This window comes from Coregonus clupeaformis, unplaced genomic scaffold (assembly GCF_020615455.1).
Source record: "Coregonus clupeaformis isolate EN_2021a unplaced genomic scaffold, ASM2061545v1 scaf0148, whole genome shotgun sequence".
Lineage (NCBI taxonomy): Eukaryota > Metazoa > Chordata > Actinopteri > Salmoniformes > Salmonidae > Coregonus > Coregonus clupeaformis.
In genome coordinates, this window is record NW_025533603.1 from 453,032 (window position 1) to 472,633 (window position 19,602).

At 42.3% G+C, this 19,602-nt stretch overlaps 1 protein-coding gene across 2 annotated transcripts; it reads right to left on the minus strand.

Annotated features, from left to right (window-relative positions):
- Positions 1–128: 128 nt before the first annotated feature.
- Positions 129–14,362, minus strand: LOC121586233 (solute carrier family 2, facilitated glucose transporter member 3). 2 transcript variants are annotated; one of them, XM_041902774.2, is made up of 11 exons: positions 13,923–14,362; positions 13,172–13,346; positions 5,508–5,609; positions 4,933–5,093; positions 4,272–4,512; positions 3,891–4,053; positions 3,013–3,200; positions 2,186–2,290; positions 1,943–2,044; positions 1,591–1,794; positions 129–1,402 (listed from the first exon to the last, which is right to left on the minus strand). In XM_041902774.2, exons 2-11 carry the CDS (start codon positions 13,193–13,195, stop codon positions 1,136–1,138), a joined length of 1,557 nt encoding a protein of 518 aa, XP_041758708.1. In that variant the 5' UTR covers positions 13,196–13,346; positions 13,923–14,362; the 3' UTR covers positions 129–1,135. The 2 variants fall into 2 exon arrangements, with proteins under 2 accessions (XP_041758708.1, XP_041758707.1); XM_041902773.2 differs by having other exon boundaries at positions 5,508–5,612; positions 13,923–14,361.
- Positions 14,363–19,602: the final 5,240 nt, after the last annotated feature.

Here is a 19,602-nt window from a genome sequence, read left to right on the forward strand (position 1 = left end):
CACCAGGCAGAGAGACATAGAGGCTAGGTTATGATACACCAGGCAGAGAGACATAGAGGCTAGGTTATGATACACCAGGCAGAGAGACATAGAGGCTAGGTTATGATACACCAGGCAGAGAGACAGATAGGCTAGGTTATGATACATCAGGCAGAGAGACATAGAGGCTAGGTTATGATACACCAGGCAGAGAGACATAGAGGCTAGGTTATGATACACCAGGCAAAGAGACATAGAGGCTAGGTTATGATACACCAGGCAGGGAGACATAGAGGCTAGGTTATGATACACCAGGCATAGAGACATAGAGGCTAGGTTAGGATAAACCAGGCATAGAGACATAGAGGCTAGGTTAGGATACACCAGGCAGAGAGACATAGAGGCTAGGTTAGGATACACCAGGCAGAGAGACAGATAGGCTAGGTTATGATACACCAGGCAGAGAGGATTTCAGATAAACAACTTTTTAGGTTAAACCACTGTCCTCCCAAACCCACTGATCTCAGTACACATCAACCCAAATCCTATTCCCCTTTTAACCCAAGTGCAGGACAATATGAGAAGTTTAATACTGAACATATTTGTTGGAATGTTTACCCTCTTAAATGTTAATACTATAAAGGTTTTGACTTGGAATGTCAATCATTTAAAAGTGCAGTAGTAAAAATGGTAATTGATTAATTAATGATTGGCGTCTATGAGTTAAGTCAGCTAAAAATAAATGTCATAAAATATTTTGCCATTGGTAAAAGCTAATTATAAAAGATCATTAATAACTTACAGTAATTAATACTTTATGCAGTTAAAAAGAAAATGACTGAAGGCACACACACACACACTGACACACACTGACACACAGTAAACATAAATCCTCTTTGACACACACTCTCATGATTTCTGTTAAAGTATTACAGGATGGCTACATTATCATCCCCACTATCCACACCCCGACACTAAGCTGCTATTTCATATGGAAGCTCCTCCCCATAACAGTGCATATCTCTAGTCCTGCACCTTAAATGTCCAATTCAACCTAAAATGGACAATAAAGTTTTGTTTTGAACTACATTACAGTATCTATGCACAAGGGGCTTGTCTCTAACCCTGTAACCCTGTTCTCTAACGCTTCCACTATCTACAGATTCGCTGACGATGCCTTCTTTTCCTTCTCTTCCGTCGGAAACGCAACCATTGGAACCTTCTCCGTCGTCGGGGAAACGGGCAGGGTGACCACACCCTCTGGGGGAGGAGAGTGGGCGGAGTCTCCTGCAGTGCCGGTGAATCCTTTGGCAATGTCGTCAAAGGTCCGCCCCTTGGTCTCCGGGACTTTGAAGTAGGTGAAGACGAAGAAGAATATGAGGAAGATCATGAAGATGATGAAGACGTAAGGACCACACAGCTCCTGTAGAGGAGAGCGAGAGAGAGAGGAGGTTAGAGAGGTACACAAGCTAAGCTGTAAAGTTTGTCAGATGTATTGGTCTTATAATGGTGCCAATCCCATTCATTCAGCTTTGAGGCCTGCAGATTTATCCTGATACATATACATAGGTGTCTGTAGTGAGAGGGGCAGGGCGAGGAAGAAGACCCAACCTCCAGTTTGGGGAAGCCCAGTCCGACCAGGAAGTTGGCGGTCCAGTTGGAGCAGCCGGCGACGGCCATAGCTGCAGGCCGAGGCCCCTGGGAGAACAGCTCAGCAACTATGAACCATGGGATAGGACCTGGACCCATCTCAAAACTGGCCACGAAGCCAAACACCGCCACGATGGCCATGTAGCTCAGAGACGGGTTGGTCTTCTACTTAGAGAGGAGGGAAGGAATGGAAGGGATCAAATATATTAAGCAGTGGAATAAAATCCTGTCAAGGATTTTAATGATGTGACAAGAATAGTTATTGTCGGGTTCTTGACATTTGAAATGATGGACAGTCAAGATTGAAACTCACCACCAATGAGAGGGAGATGGTCATGAGCAGAGCACAGACAGCCATTCCAGCCAATCCGATGAGGTGCAGGGTCCTTCGTCCCGCCCTCTCCACCAGGAAGAGCTGTGAATCAAACAAGGAAGTGCTTAGAATGTGTCCAAGGGTATCACATTTCATATAGGAGTCTGGTCAAAAGTAGTGCACTATCAAACTGTACTATTTCTGTATTATTTTATTTGACCAGATATGTGTTAAAATACTTACAGACACCACTGTGAATAGAGTGTTGACCACCCCAGCTCCAATAGTGGCGTAGATGGGCTGGGTCACACCGGCAGTATCAAATATACCTGTCGAATAGTAGAACACCTGAGGAGGAAGTAGGAGAGAGGTTGTTTACATTCATAACCAATATGAGGATATGTATCTGGTTAAATCTAGTTGTTGTTGTTGATGTTGGCCCATGTTTACTCCTATAGACTGAGAGAGGGCTGTTGTTTGAGTGTGTTCTGCGGCCATCTGGGTTTGATTGATGCTGTATTTTGATTATTTTTTCTATGTAACCTTTATTTAAGCAGGGAGTCATGCTGAGACCACTGTCTCTTTCGCAGATGAGCCCTGCATGAACACATCAATAAACAACAATTGCACTATACGTATCTATATACACATCAATACATGAAAAGCAAACACAAAACACGAAAAGCAAAACACAAACATATGAAACAAACACATTCTTCAGTAAAAAGGCCCTCTGAATTAGCCCCAGTCTAAAGGTCATTGCGTTGAAGGCAATAACTTTATCTGGACAGGCTCATTGCGATCTTCCTCTTTTTAAATATGTGGCTATGCATCTCTCTTTCCTCATCTCCTTTCCATTGGTTAGTAATTTATAAAAGGTCTGGATAGGTTTCCACCATCTTGTTTTCATGTAATGTATTGTTAGATCAGTGGTCATGGATTAAGAGAAGGAAAAACTGTCTGTCCTACTTAAAGTATTTTTCCCTGATGTTTTTCATAGTTCGACTATGTAGTATGAAAGAACTCCTGGCCCGAATTATGTTGCATTGTGGGAGTTGTAGTCTACTCACTGCATTGATGCCAGAGAGCTGCTGGGAGAGCTGCAGGATGATGGCGATGATGATTGGCTGACGGTAGGCCGGCGAGCGAAAGAGTTCTGGAATAGTGACCTTCTTCTCCATGGCCATCTTCATCCCTTCCTCCTTCATCTCCTGGATGTCATCACTTACATCCTCACAGCCACGCAGACGCACCAGGGCTGAAGGGAGGGAGAGAGAGACATTTGTTAAATAGTAGGTACTTTCTGGTACTAATGTGAATCCCAAATAAACAACAGAGTAACTGTCATGTAATACCACATAATTTCTAAGTAAACAGTCAAATAATAAAGTCCCCTAAATGAGTGCTGTGCAATATGATCAGTAATATCTCCTTTATTTAATATGATCAGTAATATCTCCTTTATTTAATATGATCAGTAATATCTCCTTTATTTAATATGATGAGTAATATCTCCTTCATTTAATATGATCAGTAATATCTCCTTTATTTAATATGATCAGTAATATCTCCTTTATTTAATATGATCAGTAATATCTCCTTTATTTAATATGAGCAGTAATATCTCCTTTATTTAATATGATCAGTAATATCTCCTTTATTTAATATGATGAGTAATATCTCCTTTATTTAATATGATGAGTAATATCTCCTTTATTTAATATGATCAGTAATATCTCCTTTATTTAATATGATCAGTAATATCTCCTTTATTTAATATGATCAGTAATATCTCCTTTATTTAATATGATCAGTAATATCTCCTTTATTTAATATGATGAGTAATATCTCCTTTATTTAATATGATCAGTAATATCTCCTTTATTTAATATGATCAGTAATATCTCCTTTCTGTAATACGATCAGTAACATGTCTCCTCTCTCTGACCTTTGCGAGCCTCCTCCTCCTGGTTGAGGCTGATGAGGAGGTAGCGGGGGCTCTCTGGGCAGAAGGGCAGCATGATGCTCTGCACCACAGCAGGGATGGCCGTCAGGGACAGCAGGAGGGGCCACAGGGAGTCTGACCCCAGCAGAAACTCCAGACCAAAGACCTACGGAGCAGAGAGAGTGACAGCAGGATGGGCAGGGTTAAACCTTAGGGTAGTAGAAAGGTAATGCTCAAACTAAAATAGATTTAACTGACTTGATTGTACAGAAAAAGTAGATCGGTCAATAACATTAAGTTCAATTAATTACAATAAACTCAGTAGAGTTTGAACCAGAAGAACCTAAATCAAAGTGAACAAGTGCCTGGTCCTCTCTGTCGTACCTGTGCCACCAGGATGCCAATGACTACTCCCAGCTGGTGGAGGGTGCCGAAGGCCCCCCTGAGGTGCGTGGGGGCCAGCTCTCCCACGTACATGGGCGTTAGTCCTGTACACAGGCCACAGAACACGCCAATGACCAGCCTGCCAATGATGACCATCTCAAAGGAGTTACACAGGCTGGACAGACCCATCAGAGTTCCACCCAGAAGGGCTAGCACGTTGGCCAGGAGCATGGACTTACGCCTGGGGAGAGGGAGAGAGAGAGCGAGAGAGACAGGAGGATAGATAAAGGGGAAAGGAAAGAAAGAAAGTAGGAGGAAAAAGGTGTGATGGTTAGAAAGATGGAGGGAAGCCATTTAGTCCAGTGCCCTGCCAGATACCATGAATGGCCTGCTAAATAAAGAGTGCAATTGAGTTGAACTACAGAGAAATTAGGTGAGATGAGGCCAGGTCAGGAGGTAAGACCTCAATTAACATTACATCACCAAATTGGCAAATTGCCCTTGGCTCATCTTTGAGAGCAAATATTTACATGCCGCACACCTCTCATTGTGATGTTGGGAATAAAAATGTAAAAAAAACACTACAAAGTCTTTACAGATACAAAACCCCTTCCATTTACTGTACATCTGCATTTCTTTGTATCATTAGTCTTTAACTCACCTCCCAAACCTGTCGACCATGACCCCCACAGACAAGGATCCAACCATGCCCCCCACACTGAAGATGGCCACAGCGAAGCTCCACACCATGGTGTTAGTCCCAGGGGAGAAGGGCTCTCCATAACGATCCATAGACACATTCTGGAAGAACCGTCGCAGTTTCTGAGAGTGGAGATGACAGACTTAGAACCTTCAGAGGTTAAAGGGTGGGAATATCACTGAGGATTTAGACAAGTGGTCTAAACCCCTAGTCCTGGAGATGTACAGAGTGTCCAGCCCTGTTCCAGCCTTGACTGTTATAGTCAATACACATGAGTACTGGCACTGACTGCCCACAAGGGGGAGACAAAGTTGAAAAAAAACAGCACATCCCTCCAACTCAGACGTGTGTGACCACTCCTGTATTGCATGCATACCGCGCACACACACACACACACACACACACACACACACACACACACACACACACACACACACACACACACACACACACACACACACACACACACACACACACACACACACACACAGCACACCACACACACACACACACGCACACGCACACCGCACACACACCTGCTCAGGGGCATTGATGACTCCAGTGTTGTATCCGAACTGCAGGGAGCCGATGACGGCTGTAGTGACACAGTAGAGGAGGTAACAGGTCACTCCCTTCTTCTTCTGGGGATGGAGGAGAGATATAGGGAGGAAGAGAGAGAGGGAAAGGGAAAGCATGGAGGGAGAGGGGTGTTAAAACAATAGAGAGAGAAAAAAACAGATAAGAACAAGAAAGTGTATGCAGGATGGGATGTGACAGAGAAAAGGAGCAAGAGAGGGAGAGAGAGAGAGAGAGAGAGAGAGACAGAGACAGAGAGACAGCGAGAGAGAGACAGAGAGACAGAGAGACAGAGAGAGAGAGAGAGAGAGAGAGAGAGAGAGAGAGAGAGACAGAGAGAGAGACAGAGAGAGAGACAGAGAGAGAGAGAGAGCGACAGAGAGAGAGAGAGATACCCGCTAATTATCAAAATCCAGAAAAGAGCTAAAAATAAGCGATTCCCAAACCTTCCATAACAAAGCCATCACCTACAGAGAGATAAACCTGGAGAAGAGTCCCCTAAGCAAGCTGGTCCTGGGGCTCTGTTCACAAACACAAACAGATCCCACAGAGCCCCAGGACAGCAACACAATTAGACCCAACCAAATCATGAGAAAACCAAAATATAATTACTTGACACATTGGAAAGAATTTACAAAACAACAGAGCAAACTAGAATGCTATTTGGCCATAAACTGAGAGTACACAGTGACTGAATACCTGACCACTGTGACTGACCCAAAATTAAGGAAATCTTTGACTATGTACAGACTCAGTGAGCATAGCCTTGCTATTGAGAAAGGCCGCCGTAGCCAGACCTGGCCCTCAAGAGAAGACAGGTTATGTGCACACTGACCACAAAATGAGGTGGAAACTGAGCTGCACTTCCTAACCTCCTGCCAAATGTATGACCATATTAGAGACACATACTTCCCTCAGATTACACAGACCCAAAAAGAATTCTAAAACAAATCCAATTTTGATAAACTCACATATCTATTGGGTAAAATACCACAGTGTGCAATAACAGCAGCAAGCTTTGTGACCTGTTGCCACAAGAAAAGGGCAACCAGTGAAGAACAGACACCATTGTAAATACAACCTATATTTATGTTGATTTATTCTCCTTTTTGTACTTTAACTATTTGCACATAATTATAACACTGTATATAGACATAATATGACATTTGAAATGTCTTTATTCTTTTGGAACTTCTGAGTGTAATGTTTACTGTTAAAATGTATTGTTTATTTCACTTTTGTTTACTATCTACTTCACTTGCTTTGGCAATGTTGACATATGTTTCCCATGCCAATAAAGCCCTTAAATTGAATTGAGAGAGAGAGAGAGAGAGAAAGAGAGAGAGAGAAAGAGTGAGAGCGAGAGCGAGAGAGAGAGAAAAACAGGAAATTAGATATCCACTGGTCTAATGCATATGGATGTAGTGTACAATAATTCTGTCATTGTCATCATAGCCAGTGTCTTGGCCCACAAAGCTCTTGTTGTTACCAGTGACAGTAGAAAACACACAATGAACCATTCTCTTTCTGATTTTCCTCCCTCTCTTGTGCTTTCAAGCTGTCACTGTCTAACTGCTGCCACGCTAGGCTAGCTGTTACAAAACAGTGGAAATGGAACCATGTTTCACAATCCTGATCAACCCGGAGTCTTGAGGATGATGTGGATTTATGCTACTGTATTCTAGTGTTGAGACCTATTGTATTGGGTTTGGCTGTAATACCAGTCCAATATGCGTTAATATACTAATACTAACTACTACTTAAACAAATACCAAGTGAATACATCTGGCATGAAGATTTTTCTTTTTAGCTGTGGCTTCTTGGTGAATGATAGTCAGTTGTGACAATTAAAGCTGGCCAACATAGCAGCACCAAGCTGATTGGTTATAATGAAAGTCTCCTATGGAAAGCCCTGGGCCAGACCAGAGAAACCCTGTTTGATGTGGTCTCTTTTAAAAGGAACAACCTACTCATCTCAAATACCACATCTATTTTACAGAGAATGTAGGCTATAGGAAACGTGACATGACAGTATATCCGTTATTATTAAACAAAGGTAGGCTACTCCTTATTACACACGTTATTACTCATAGATACTAATATATACATTTCCTACATAAACACAGCATAAGGCAGTGATGTAAAATATCCAGCGGCTCCACATAACAGACTTTCATTCTAACCAATCAATGACTGTTGTTTAGTCCAGTAATTCTCAACTGGTGGGTCCTGACCCAAATGTGGGGCACGGGAGGTTTGAACTTAAACCAGATAGAAAGACTAGAAATTATAAGTAACTTATATTTGTAAATAATTTAATCTCTGAACAATTTTTTCTTCAATCACAGTATTTTCAATATAGAGATATTAGCAGCACTATTTTGGTTGATTTTATGGTCTCAAGCCACTGAGGTGGGAATGTTGTTCCCTTGTCATATAATTGCTACATTTACAATCAATGTAGCATTAATTTTTTTTTATAGATTGTATATTGGCGATTCTTTTTCACGATGCAAAAATTGGGTCGCCTGGTTCAATTTGGGTCCCGAGGCAAAACCAGTTGAAAACCACAGGTTTATTATGTATGTATGCTACAGGAGAGCAGTATAATGTAATATGGTCTCTGTCCACCACGTCACCAGACTTAATATCTACATATATCACCAAAATGACACAATAACACAGCATGGCAGTATCAATAACATTATCACACACAGGCTCAGTCAACCTGCACACGACATTGATAGATTGATATGAGGGAACAGTGGGCATAGTGGTAAGTGAGTGATCACCTTCAACCTATGGTGAATCATTTCTATCCTGATGGAAGTGGTCTCTTCCAGGATGACAATGCCCCCATCCAATTGAACACTTATGGGAGATTCTGGAGAGGCACCTGAGACAGCGTTTTTCACCACCATCAACAAAACCTCAAACTATAGAATTTCTCATGGAAGAATGGTGTCACATCCAGACACTTGTAGAATCTATGCCAAGGCTCATTGAAGCTGTTCTGGCTTGTGGTGGCCCAACGCCCTATTAAGACACTTTATGTTGGTGTTTCCTTTATTTTGGCAGTTCCCTTTATATCACAGTGTGAAAGCAGTGTCACCAAGACAGACTGCTTTGTGTTGTATTGTCCTGGACTGAACAGTCTGTTCTTGTAATGATAGATGTAACTCGCTGGTTCTGTGATTGGCCACACTGTTTCTAACAGTCACTAGAACTGTCACAGTTTAACACAATGGGTACAAATAAAACGATTTGTTTTGAAGATGGAAAACAGTCTTGTAATGTTATGAAACATAGGCTACGTGTGTACAGGAATGTAGAGGAAAACTGATGATCGTAACATTGTCATAACGGTCCTAGTATATGTCTAGGAGGCCTAACTAAGAGGCTTAGTTCTGGAACATAATTCAAATCAAAGACCAACTGACACAGAATGACTATGTACGGAGGTAACCCGGGCTAACGCTAAAAACACAAGAATGCCATAAGAATAAAATGCTGAAAGGGTTTCATTACCCAAGTTACACTGATAAAAGTGTTATGTTCTGTGATAGTACTAATCAGGCATATTGTATTTCCCTAGGAAGGACACTCTGGCCTTCTGGCATTACAATACCCAGTCATCTAAAACAAGCAGAAAACTTGTAGTAGGCCTATTCATTCAGTTAAGTAAGATATGTAAAGACGGTAAAACAGGGCCCCTTCAAAAGAATAATCCCAATGAGATGATGTAAATCTTTATAGGTTTGTGTAAAACAAATGTTGGGCAAGTCAACAAGTTTTGACTGTCGCCAGAGGTATGGGCTGGAGGACAGGCTGGTGAGTGTGTTTGTGTGTGTGTCTCTTTAATAGAAGTGGGCCTTCATATTTCATCTGCACAGACATGTTAAAGATGGAATCTGCAGTAGGGGAATCAGTGCCACTGTCCACCCAACGGCCTTTTGCCTTTTGGTAGGCCATCATTGTAAATAAGAATTTGTTCTTAACTGACTTGCCTAGTTAAATAAAGGTTAAATAAATTTAAAATTTAAAATAAAAAAGGGGTGTAGCCCAATGTGGTCCAAAAAAAAATCGCTGTACCTAATCTGCTGTTATATCGCGCGTGCAACCATGTCAGAGGGAAAAAAAAAGTGTTCGTTGTTTACAGTAACTTCTTTGTTGTTGTAATAGCCCAAACGGACGTGGCAGTTTGACCATTAAGGATTCCAGCTTTAATGTTGAGTTGAGTAACATACCAGGAAAGAGTGTGTGAGTGTGTCATTTACTGTACTGAATACCATCACAGTTCATAACATGACTAAATAAGGGAGTGGCTGAGTGAGTAAGGACGAGGCTATATACAGGGGGTACCAGTACCGAATCAATGTGCAGGGGTACAGGTTAGTCGAGGTAATTGAGGTAATATGTACATGTAGGTAGGGGTAAAGTGACTATGCATAGATAATAAACAGCGAGTAGCATGGTTGAGTGTGCATGTGTATATACCATACATACTGGACTGTACTAAAAAGCCTGTAAAGCTTGTTGACTTGCACAACATCTGTCTTACACAAACCTATGAAGACGTATGTGCATTTGTCAATGTGTGCCTACCTGCTGTGTGTGTGTGTGTGTGTGTGTGTGTGTGTGTGTGTGTGTGTGTGTGTGTGTGTGTGTGTGTGTGTGTGTGTGTGTGTGTGTGTGTCACATGACCGGAAAAGTGATTTCTGATGTATAATGAAGCCCTTCTGTTTCTCATCCTATTATCTGTCCATCTGATTCTCTGTCTCTGTTTCTCTATTCCTAATTTCATCTTTCTGCAAGTGCTGGATTTTCACCCACAGTGGCCAATCCACCATTCATTCTGATCTTAACTCCAACCCTCTGATGTCCACAGACTGACCCATCTTTCCCAGTATAATGCCATTTTGCTATTTCCTTTTGCAATCCATCCCTCCATTTGACTGTGATGTCATACGAGGGTCTTGAACCTCCCTATTTGTAACATTTCTCATTTCCCATCAGTGCTGTTAGTCAATATACACTATATATACACAAAAGTATGTGGACAAATTAGTATATTCGGCTATTTAAGCCACACTCGTTGCTGACAGGTGTATAAAATCGAGCACACAGCCATGCAATCTCCATAGACAACCATTGGCAGTAGAATGGCCTTACTGAAGACCTCAGTGACATTCAACGTGGCACCGTCATAGGATGCCACCTTTCCAACAAGTCAGTTTGTCAAATTTCTGCCCTGCTAGAGCTGCCCATGTCAACTGTAAGTGCTGTTATTGTGAAATGGAAATGTCTAGGAGCAACAACAGCTCAGCCGCGAAGTAGTAGACCACACAAGCTCACAGAACGGGACCGGCGAGTGCTGAAGCGCGTAGCGCATAAAAATAATCTGTCCTCGGTTGCAACACTCACTACTGAGTTCCAAACTGCCTCTGGAAGCAACATCAGCACAAGAACTGATCGTCGGGAGCTCATGAAATGGGTTTCCATGGCCGAGCAGTCACACACAAGCCTAAGATCACCATTCGCAATGCCAAGCGTCAGCTGGAGTGGTGTAAAGCTTGCAGCCATTGGACTCTTGAGCAGTGGAAACGCCTTCTCTGGAGTGATGAATCACGCTTCACCAACTGGCAGTCTGACGGACGAATCGGGGTTTGGCGGATGCCAGGAGAACGCTACCTGCCCGAATGCATAGAGCCAACTGTAAAGTTTGGTGGAGGAGGAATAATGGTCTGGGGCTGTTTTTCATCGTTCGGGCTAGTCCACTTAGTTCCAGTGAAGAGAAATCTTAATGTTACAGCATACAATGACATTCTAGACGATTCTGTGCTTCCAACTTTGTGGCAACAGTTTGGGGAAGGCCCTTTCCAGTTTCAGCATGACAATGCCCACGTACACAAAGCGAGGTCCAAACAGAAATGATTTGTCGAGATCGGTGTGGAAGAACTTGACTGGCCTGCACAGAGCTCTGACCTCAACCCCTTCGAACACCTTTGGGATGAATTGGAATGTCGACTGCAAACCAGGCCTAATAGCCCAACATCAGTGCCAGACCTCACTAATGCTCTTGTGGCTGAATGGAAACAAGTCCCAACAGCAACGTTCCAACATCTAGTGGAAAGCCTTCCCAGAAGAGTGGAGACTGTTATTGCAGCAAAGGGGGGACCAACTCCATATTAATGCCCATGATTTTGGAATGAGATGTTCAACGAGCAGGTGTCCACATACTCTTGGTCATGTAGTGTAACAACATGGCCAGTGAGTGACATGCTATTGGCAAGGAGCTCAATTTCACATCAACGGTTGGTGGGAAAGTCTCATTGCCTAACAGCCACAAAGAAGAGAAAGACAACCAACAGCGTGCAACCTGTTTCAAAAGACAAGCCATGTTGTAGATAAGCAACCATATGAAGAAGCATCTGGTAACAATAAGCATCCGATCCATCTGCATTTTAGAGTGGCTTAAGAGTGTAATCATGACTAGGTTAACAGTGTTGTTAGGGGTACTTTATGTAAGTGATAGAGAATAAGGAAAGCCTTGTGTTGCTAAGTCAATGTATGGAGATCTGTGGTCACAGGGTTCATCATGGGGGGTCTGATGGCCAATCTAGGCCTAATTAATCTCCACATAACTACTGTTTACAAGGGCTTATAACTCTATCCCTCTGTCACACTATTACTTTTACTATTGCTCCCTCTATCATATGACTCTTTCTACTTCTTTCTCTTACCTCACACATCATTTCCTATAACCCCCTTTTCTTATCACATATCACTCTCTCCCCTCATTCTGTCTGTGTCTCTCCTAGTCCTACATGCAGGTACAGGCCAGAGAATGTAACTGTAGCATCCACCTCTAGCTGTAGCATCCACCAATCCCCTTTCTCCTTCTCTCTCCCCCCTCCCTCGCTCGCTTTCCTCTCTCCTCTCCCACTCCCCTTCTACCCCATCCCCTGTTCTTCTACATGTCAGAGAGGAAAGGTAGTGTTTACCCGTCTCCTTCTCGTAAATACCATTCTCTGACTGACTCATTAAAGGTAGGGAGACAAAGACAGGGAGGGAAAAACACACTGCTCTACTCTTCCTCAGGAAACACAGCTGCTGGATGAGGATTGTTTATAAAACAGTCACCAGAGATAAATGAATGTATAATGTACAATGAGGTGGAGGAGAAGAGTAGTAGTAAAAATACAGTTGCACAACTGGTGTGATGGTAGAGTAACTTATGTGGTTAAAATTGTGATGTAATTCAATTGCATTGTTAAGTTGTGAAAGGAAACAATAACAACTATAATTGCAACAACAATAAAAAGAAGCAACATGAAATAAATGAATAAAGTAAGATTATGTAATCAGTAACTACAGTATATGAAAAGACCAGTCCTTGACTTGGGCAGGAGCTCACCAGAGCTGAGTACCAGCACCTCAAAATGACTACTGCTTGAGTTCCTGCACCTTTTATAGAATATTAGCTCAAAAGTATTGTGGAGTTCCTGCACCTAAATATAAATAGTACCAGCACCCAAAATGAGTACCGGCACCTATTTCAGTCCAAGTCAAGCACTGGAGAATACTAGATGTGAGAAGATGACAGACCTAATGTGTTGCTTACCTTCCCATCTTCCATATTCTCCATCTTGAATTCTGTTTCACTGACTGACTTCCTCAGGAAAGATCAAATAACTCCAAGTAAAATAGTTTGTTTGAGTTTCTCCTTCCAAAACTAGGCTCTCATTTGCAAGGTAAACAATGTAGGCTGTCCAAACATTGGTTTGCAGAGGAACAACCTGCAGAGAAAAATTAAAACAGAAGCATTTTAATACATTAGAAGAAGTGATTAACTAAAACACATGGAACACATCAAGCCTAGCAGCTGAATAGTCAGCAGAGTATATTTTACCTGTGTATGCACAAATTCAACCTCTACTGTACAGTAGACTATCTGGCTTGAGCAGCAAAAGACATGATGATAAAACCCTACCTCTTCTTCCTTCCTCCCTCATCTCACTATCAGAGTTTCAACTCTGATATTCAAATGTGAACGAAATCAACGTTTCCCTAGATTGATATTGACATCTATGATAGATTCTACGACAGTGGTGATGATAAAGGTTTCATTTTCATGCATACATCACATTTCATTCTATTCTATACCCCACTAATTCTGACAGAGCATCCTCCTGTTGACCACTATTGACTAAAGTCTATAAATAAATCTAGAAGTCTATAAATCTATAAATACGTCTATAAATACATATCTTCTCATTCTAAATAAAGAGCCTGGGAAGTACTGAAAATATTTATATGAACAAATACAAATGTTGGCTAACTTCACAATAGTAAAATGATATAGGCTATTTTACCGTAACTCCTGTTTGGTGCCAAATCGGTTATCGTATCTCCCTTTAGTCCGTTATCTAGAACTGTATGCTAAGAAGAATGTTCAGCGCTTGCTCCCCTCCCTCTCTCGTCACCGACTTATATACGATAGTGGCACGAGTCTCTCCGCACGTTGCCTAGCTTTGCGGACATCCTACGCGCCCTGGCCATCTCTGGTCATGCTTGCTCCTACACGTAAAAGTAGATGCAGTTTTTACCAAATCATTGCGCTCGTGGGGCATTTAAGCCTTGAACAGCGCCTGACAGGCAGCTCTGATCCTGTCTGAGAGAACGTTCGAGGAGAGTGTAGGCTGGTTGGGAGTTGTGTCACTGCTCATGCTCTTAAAATGTCGGCGCCAGTAAAATACACATTTCAGAGGTGAGCAGGACGATTATGAGATGGAGTTACATCGGGATGCCACCGAGCCGCTAGCAAAGCCGGGAGAAGAAGAATATTGGGACAGGGACATGGATAGGTGGATTTCGGTGTAGGAATGGAGGAGGAAAAAGAGGAAGAAGAGGTTTTACAAAATGTACGTCAATGTAAGTACAAAGATTTGACCATATTCCAACACCCTCCCTCCTTCCCTCCCTTCCACCCAACCCCCCAATCCCTTGCCTACCTCTCCGCCCTACCTCAGTCCACCCACCTCGATTCCCTCCCAACCCCCAACCCCCCACCCCAATCACACCATATACCCAACCCACCCCACACCCTCCCTCAATTCAGTCCTAGAAAACAAAAATTCTACAGAGATATCACAACAAATTAACAAGAATACAGGGGAGAGCAAAAAATATACCAACAACTCAATACAGATTCAAGATATAAAAACAGAAATAAATAAATAAAATGATCAGTAAACCTTAGACAAAACTGCTTGGACTGGATAGCATTATATTGTATTGTATATAAAGTATTCATCCCCCTTGGCGTTTTTCCTATTTTGTTGCATTCCAACCTGTAATTTAAATGGATTTTTGTTTAGATTTCATGTAATGGACATACACAAAATAGTCCAAATTGGTGAAGTGAAATGAAACAAATAACTTGTTTCAAAAAAATCTATAATGGAAAAGTGGTGCGTGCATATGTATTCACCCCCTTTGCTATGAAGCCCCTAAATAAGATCTGGTGCAACCAATTACCTTCAGAAGTCACATAATTAGTTCAATAAAGTCAACCTGTGTGCAATCTAAGTGTCACATGATCTGTCACATGATCTCAGTATATATACACCTGTTCTGAAAGGCCCCAAAGTCTGCAGCTCCACTAAGCAAGGGGCACCACCAAGTAAGCAGCACCATAAAGACAGAGGAGCTCTCCAAACAGGTCAGGGACAAAGTTGTGGAGAAGTACAGATCAGGGTTGGGTTATAAAAAAATATCCAAAACGTTGAACATCCCACGGAGCACCATTAAATCCATTATAAAAAAATGGAAAGAATACGGCACCACAACAAACCTGCCAAGAGAGGGCCGCCCACCAAAACTCACGGACCAGGCAAGGAGGGCATTATTCAGAGAGGCAACATAGAGACCAAAGATAACCCTGAAGGAGCTGCAAAGCTCCACAGTGGAGATTGGAGTATCTGTCCATAGGACCACTTTAAGCCGTACACTCCACAGAGCTGGGCTTTACGGAAGAGTGGGCAGAAAAAAGCCATTGCTTAAAGAAAAAAATAAGCAAACACGTTTGGTGTTCGCCAAAAGGCATGTGGGAGACACCCCAAACATATGGAAGAAGGTACTCTGGTCAGATGAGCCTAAAATTGAGCTTTCTGTCCATGAAGGAAAACGCTATGTCTGGCGCAAACCCAACACCTCTCATCACCCTGAGAACACCATCCCCACAGCGAAGCATGGTGGTGGCAGCATCATGCTGTGGGGATGTTTTTCATCGGCAGGGACTGGGAAACTGGTCAGAATTGAAGGAATGATGGATGACGCTAAATACAGGGAAATTCTTGAGGGAAACCTGTTTCAGTCTTCCAGAGATTTGAGACTGGGACGGAGGTTCACCTTCCAGCAGGACAATGACCCTAAGCATACTGCTAAAGCAACACTTGAGTGGTTTAAGGGGAAACATTTAAATGTCTTGGAATGGCCTAGTCAAAGCCCAGACCTCAATCCAATTGAGAATCTGTGGTATGACTTAAAGATTGCTGTACACCAGTGGAACCCATCCAACTTGAAGGAGCTGGAGCAGTTTTGCCTTGAAGAATGGGCAAAAATCCCAGTGGCTAGATGTGCCAAGCTTATTGAGACATACCCCAAGAGACTTGCAGCTGTAATTGCTGCAAAAGGTGGCTCTACAAAGTATTGACTTTGGGGGGGGTGAATAGTGATGCACGCTCAAGTTTTCTGTTTTTTTGTCTTATTTCTTGTTTGTTTCACACGAAAAAATATTTTGCTTTTTCAAAGTGGTAGGCATGTTGTGTAAATCAAATGATACAAACCCCCCCCAAAAAAAATCTGTTTTAATTCCAGGTTGTAAGTCAACAAAATAGGAAAAATGCCAAGGGGGGTGAATACTTTTGCAAGCCACTGCACCTATTATGTATTGACTATTGGGAATATCTACTGGGAAACCTTAAAGCGTATCATCAGAGGGGAGCTTCTGCAATCAATTATATGATATGAATGGTTGATATTTTCTAACAAACGTATCATTGGAACTCCTAAGAGAATACTTAATTTTCTCAAGCTTTAGGAAGAACATTACATTGTTGAGCCATTGAGAAGTAGAGGGAGGCTGAGCAGACTTCCACTGGAGGAGAATTCTACGTTGAGCTAATAAGGATGTAAAAGCAACAATATCAGCATTTTTGGGGTCCAAGGAGAACAAGTCTTCTGGAATACCAAAAACAGCTATCAAGGGACATGGCTGCAGGTTCATTTCAAGCACCTCAGATAAGCTGTAGTGGAGCGTACTCTATCCATCGCCTCATCCCACCACTCCTGTGTAAATTCAACACCCATTCCCGTTACCAAGCAGAGTTAGTTGTGTTGATGGAGTGTTTGTCCAATGAGCATTGTGCCAGTAACCGAAAGGTCGCTGGTTCTAATCCCCGAGCCGACTCTGTGAAAAATCTGTCGATGTGCCCTTAAGCAAGGCACTTAACCCTAATTGCTCCTGTAAGTCGCTCTGGATAAGAGCGTCTGCTAAATGACTAAAATGTAAAATGTAAAAATGACATAATAAATAGATAGATCTGAGAAATGACTGCTTTCTGTCACGGTAATAGAGTCAATATGCCATCCCAGGGTTGGCAAGGGGGTGGAGCAGGGAAGCCAGAAAATTGGGCGGAGACACAATGCCTAATTTGAAGGTAACGGAAAAAGTGAGATGGAGGCAAAGAGTATTTAGAGGCCAGCTTGGGAAAACTAGAAAAAAATCAATTTACATATAAGTCTTGGAAGGACTTAATACCTTTCCTTGTCCAGTGAGAGAAAGCATTATCTATTAGGGAAGCGGAGAATAAGTGATTCTTATCAATAGGACCCATAGTAGATGCAGAGGAGAATTTAAAATGCAGTCGAAACTGGTACCAAATCTTAAGTGTGGAAAGCACTACAGGATTGCGAGTACAGCGAGAGGGGGATGCTGGGAGAGAAGAGCAGAGTAAAGCTGGAAGAGAAGCAGAAATACAAGAATGTGCCTCTAGTTGGCACCATGGGGTATCTGGAGCATGTAACCAGAATGGCAATTTCTGAAAGTTGGCTGCCCAGTAATAGTATAAAAAGTTGGGTAGTGCCAGCCCTCCACTAAACTTGCATCTCTGAAGTAAATATCTACTGACTCTGGGTACCTTTCCTCCACAGATAAATGTGGTAACAGCCTGATTGATTGACTTTAAAAAACACTTTGGTAAAAACAATGGGGTAGATTGAAATAAATAAAGGAATTTGGGTAAACTGTTCATTTTTACAGCATTAATCCTTCCTATAAGTGATAGTGGTAAGCTACCCCATCTCTGAAAATCAGTTTTCATTTGCGCAAGAAGGGGAGCAAAGTTTGCAGAAAAAAGAGCATGTAATGAGCGAGTTACGTTCACTCCAAGGTATTTGAAACCAGAGCAGCTAAGCTGAAAAGGCAAGTCTGTCTGCTGGAGCTGTAGCGTTGCTGGATTGATTGGGAAGCACTCACTTTTCTGGAGATTCAGCTTGTAACCAGAGAAGGAGCCAAAGTTCTCCAGAATATAAAGGATAGAAGGTAAACAGCTTACAGGGTTATTTACATAGATTAACAAATCATCTACATATAATGATAACCTATGTTCAACTCCTTCCCGTGTTACACCTTGGAAAGAGGAGGTTGCCCATAAAGCTACTGAAAGGGGCTTAATGGCGACAGCAAATAATAAAGGGGACAGTGGGCAGCCCTGGCGTGTCCCACGTTCCAGGGCAAAATAATCAGAACGGGTGTCATTTGTATAGACACTGGCCTGGGGAGATGTATACAAGAGACGGATCCATTAGCTTTTTTTTTAAAGAACAGCAAATAGGTACTCCCATTCCATTCTGTCGAATGCCTTCTCTGCGTCTAGGGAGATTACCACCTCAGGGGAGTTGGAGAATTGTTTAGAATAAATCATGTTAAAAAGCGTCAGAATATTTCAAAATGAACATCTGTCCTTTATAAAGCCGGTTTGTTCCTGTGATATGAGACCCTGGTAAGACAACTTCCAGACGCCTCGCTAGCACCTTCGCCAGCACCTTTACATCCACATTGAGGAGGCTTAGGGGCCTAAATGAAGAACAGGAAGTGGGGTCTTTCCCCTTCTTAAGGAGAAGCGATATTGAAGCCTGTGTTAGGGTAGGTGGCAACGAGCCACGTTCAAGTGACTCATTAGACATAGATAAAAGTAAAGGGGCTAACTTGGTATGGAATTTCTTAAAGAACTCAGTAGGAAACCCATCAGGCCCTGGAGCCTTGCTGCTCTGCATTGACTTGATAAATTGAATAACTTCTTCAAGGCTGAGAGGGGAATCAAGGTCATCTGCAGTTTCAGCCTCAACTGTGGGAGTCTTCAGTTCACCCAAAAATGTAGTCATATTGGCAGTATCTGATTGAAATTCAGACGTATACAGGGAGGAATAGAAATATTTGAAAGTGTCATTGATCCCTGTAGGGTCAGAAATCAAGCTCTGAGAGGAATCTTTAATTTGGGGAATCAGACGGGTAGCAGCACTGCGTTTTAATTGGTGTGCGAGCAGATGACTTGCCCTGCCGCCATGTTCCTAGTAGGTACCACGTGAATGCAATAGTAACCATTCTGCATCTGTAGTGGACAGGAGATTTAATTCAGATTGCTTATATAGCTCTGGAGATGGCGTCAAGACATATTGATGGTCTATGTCAAGGATGGCTTTAGAGAGTTCTTCTAGTTTAGCTTTCCGAGTTTTGTTTAAATGAGAAGAATAATAAAGAATTTCTCCTCTAAGATAGGTCTTAAGTGATTCCCATAAGAGAGAATGAGAGGTTGAGCTTGTCTGATTAGAAAAAATAAAATGATCAATAGAAGTGGAGATAACGTTACAAAAGTGTGCATCCGACAGGAGAAGATAATTCAATCTCCAGAGAGGAGTACGAGTTTGTCCTGATAGGATTATGTTGAGGGCTAAAGGTCCATGGTCAAAAATTACAATGGGTAAATATTC

Bases quoted from the DNA above. Each gene is read 5' to 3' on its own strand.
- LOC121586233 (XM_041902773.2), bottom strand. From the start codon at position 13,195: ATGGAGAATATGGAAGATGGGAAG. The intron at 5,094-5,507 runs GTGTGTGTGCGG...CTCCACTCTCAG, and splicing joins TCATCAATGCCCCTGAGCAG to AAACTGCGACGGTTCTTCCA. The intron at 2,291-3,012 runs GTGAGTAGACTA...CTTCCTCCTCAG, and splicing joins AGCTCTCTGGCATCAATGCA to GTGTTCTACTATTCGACAGG.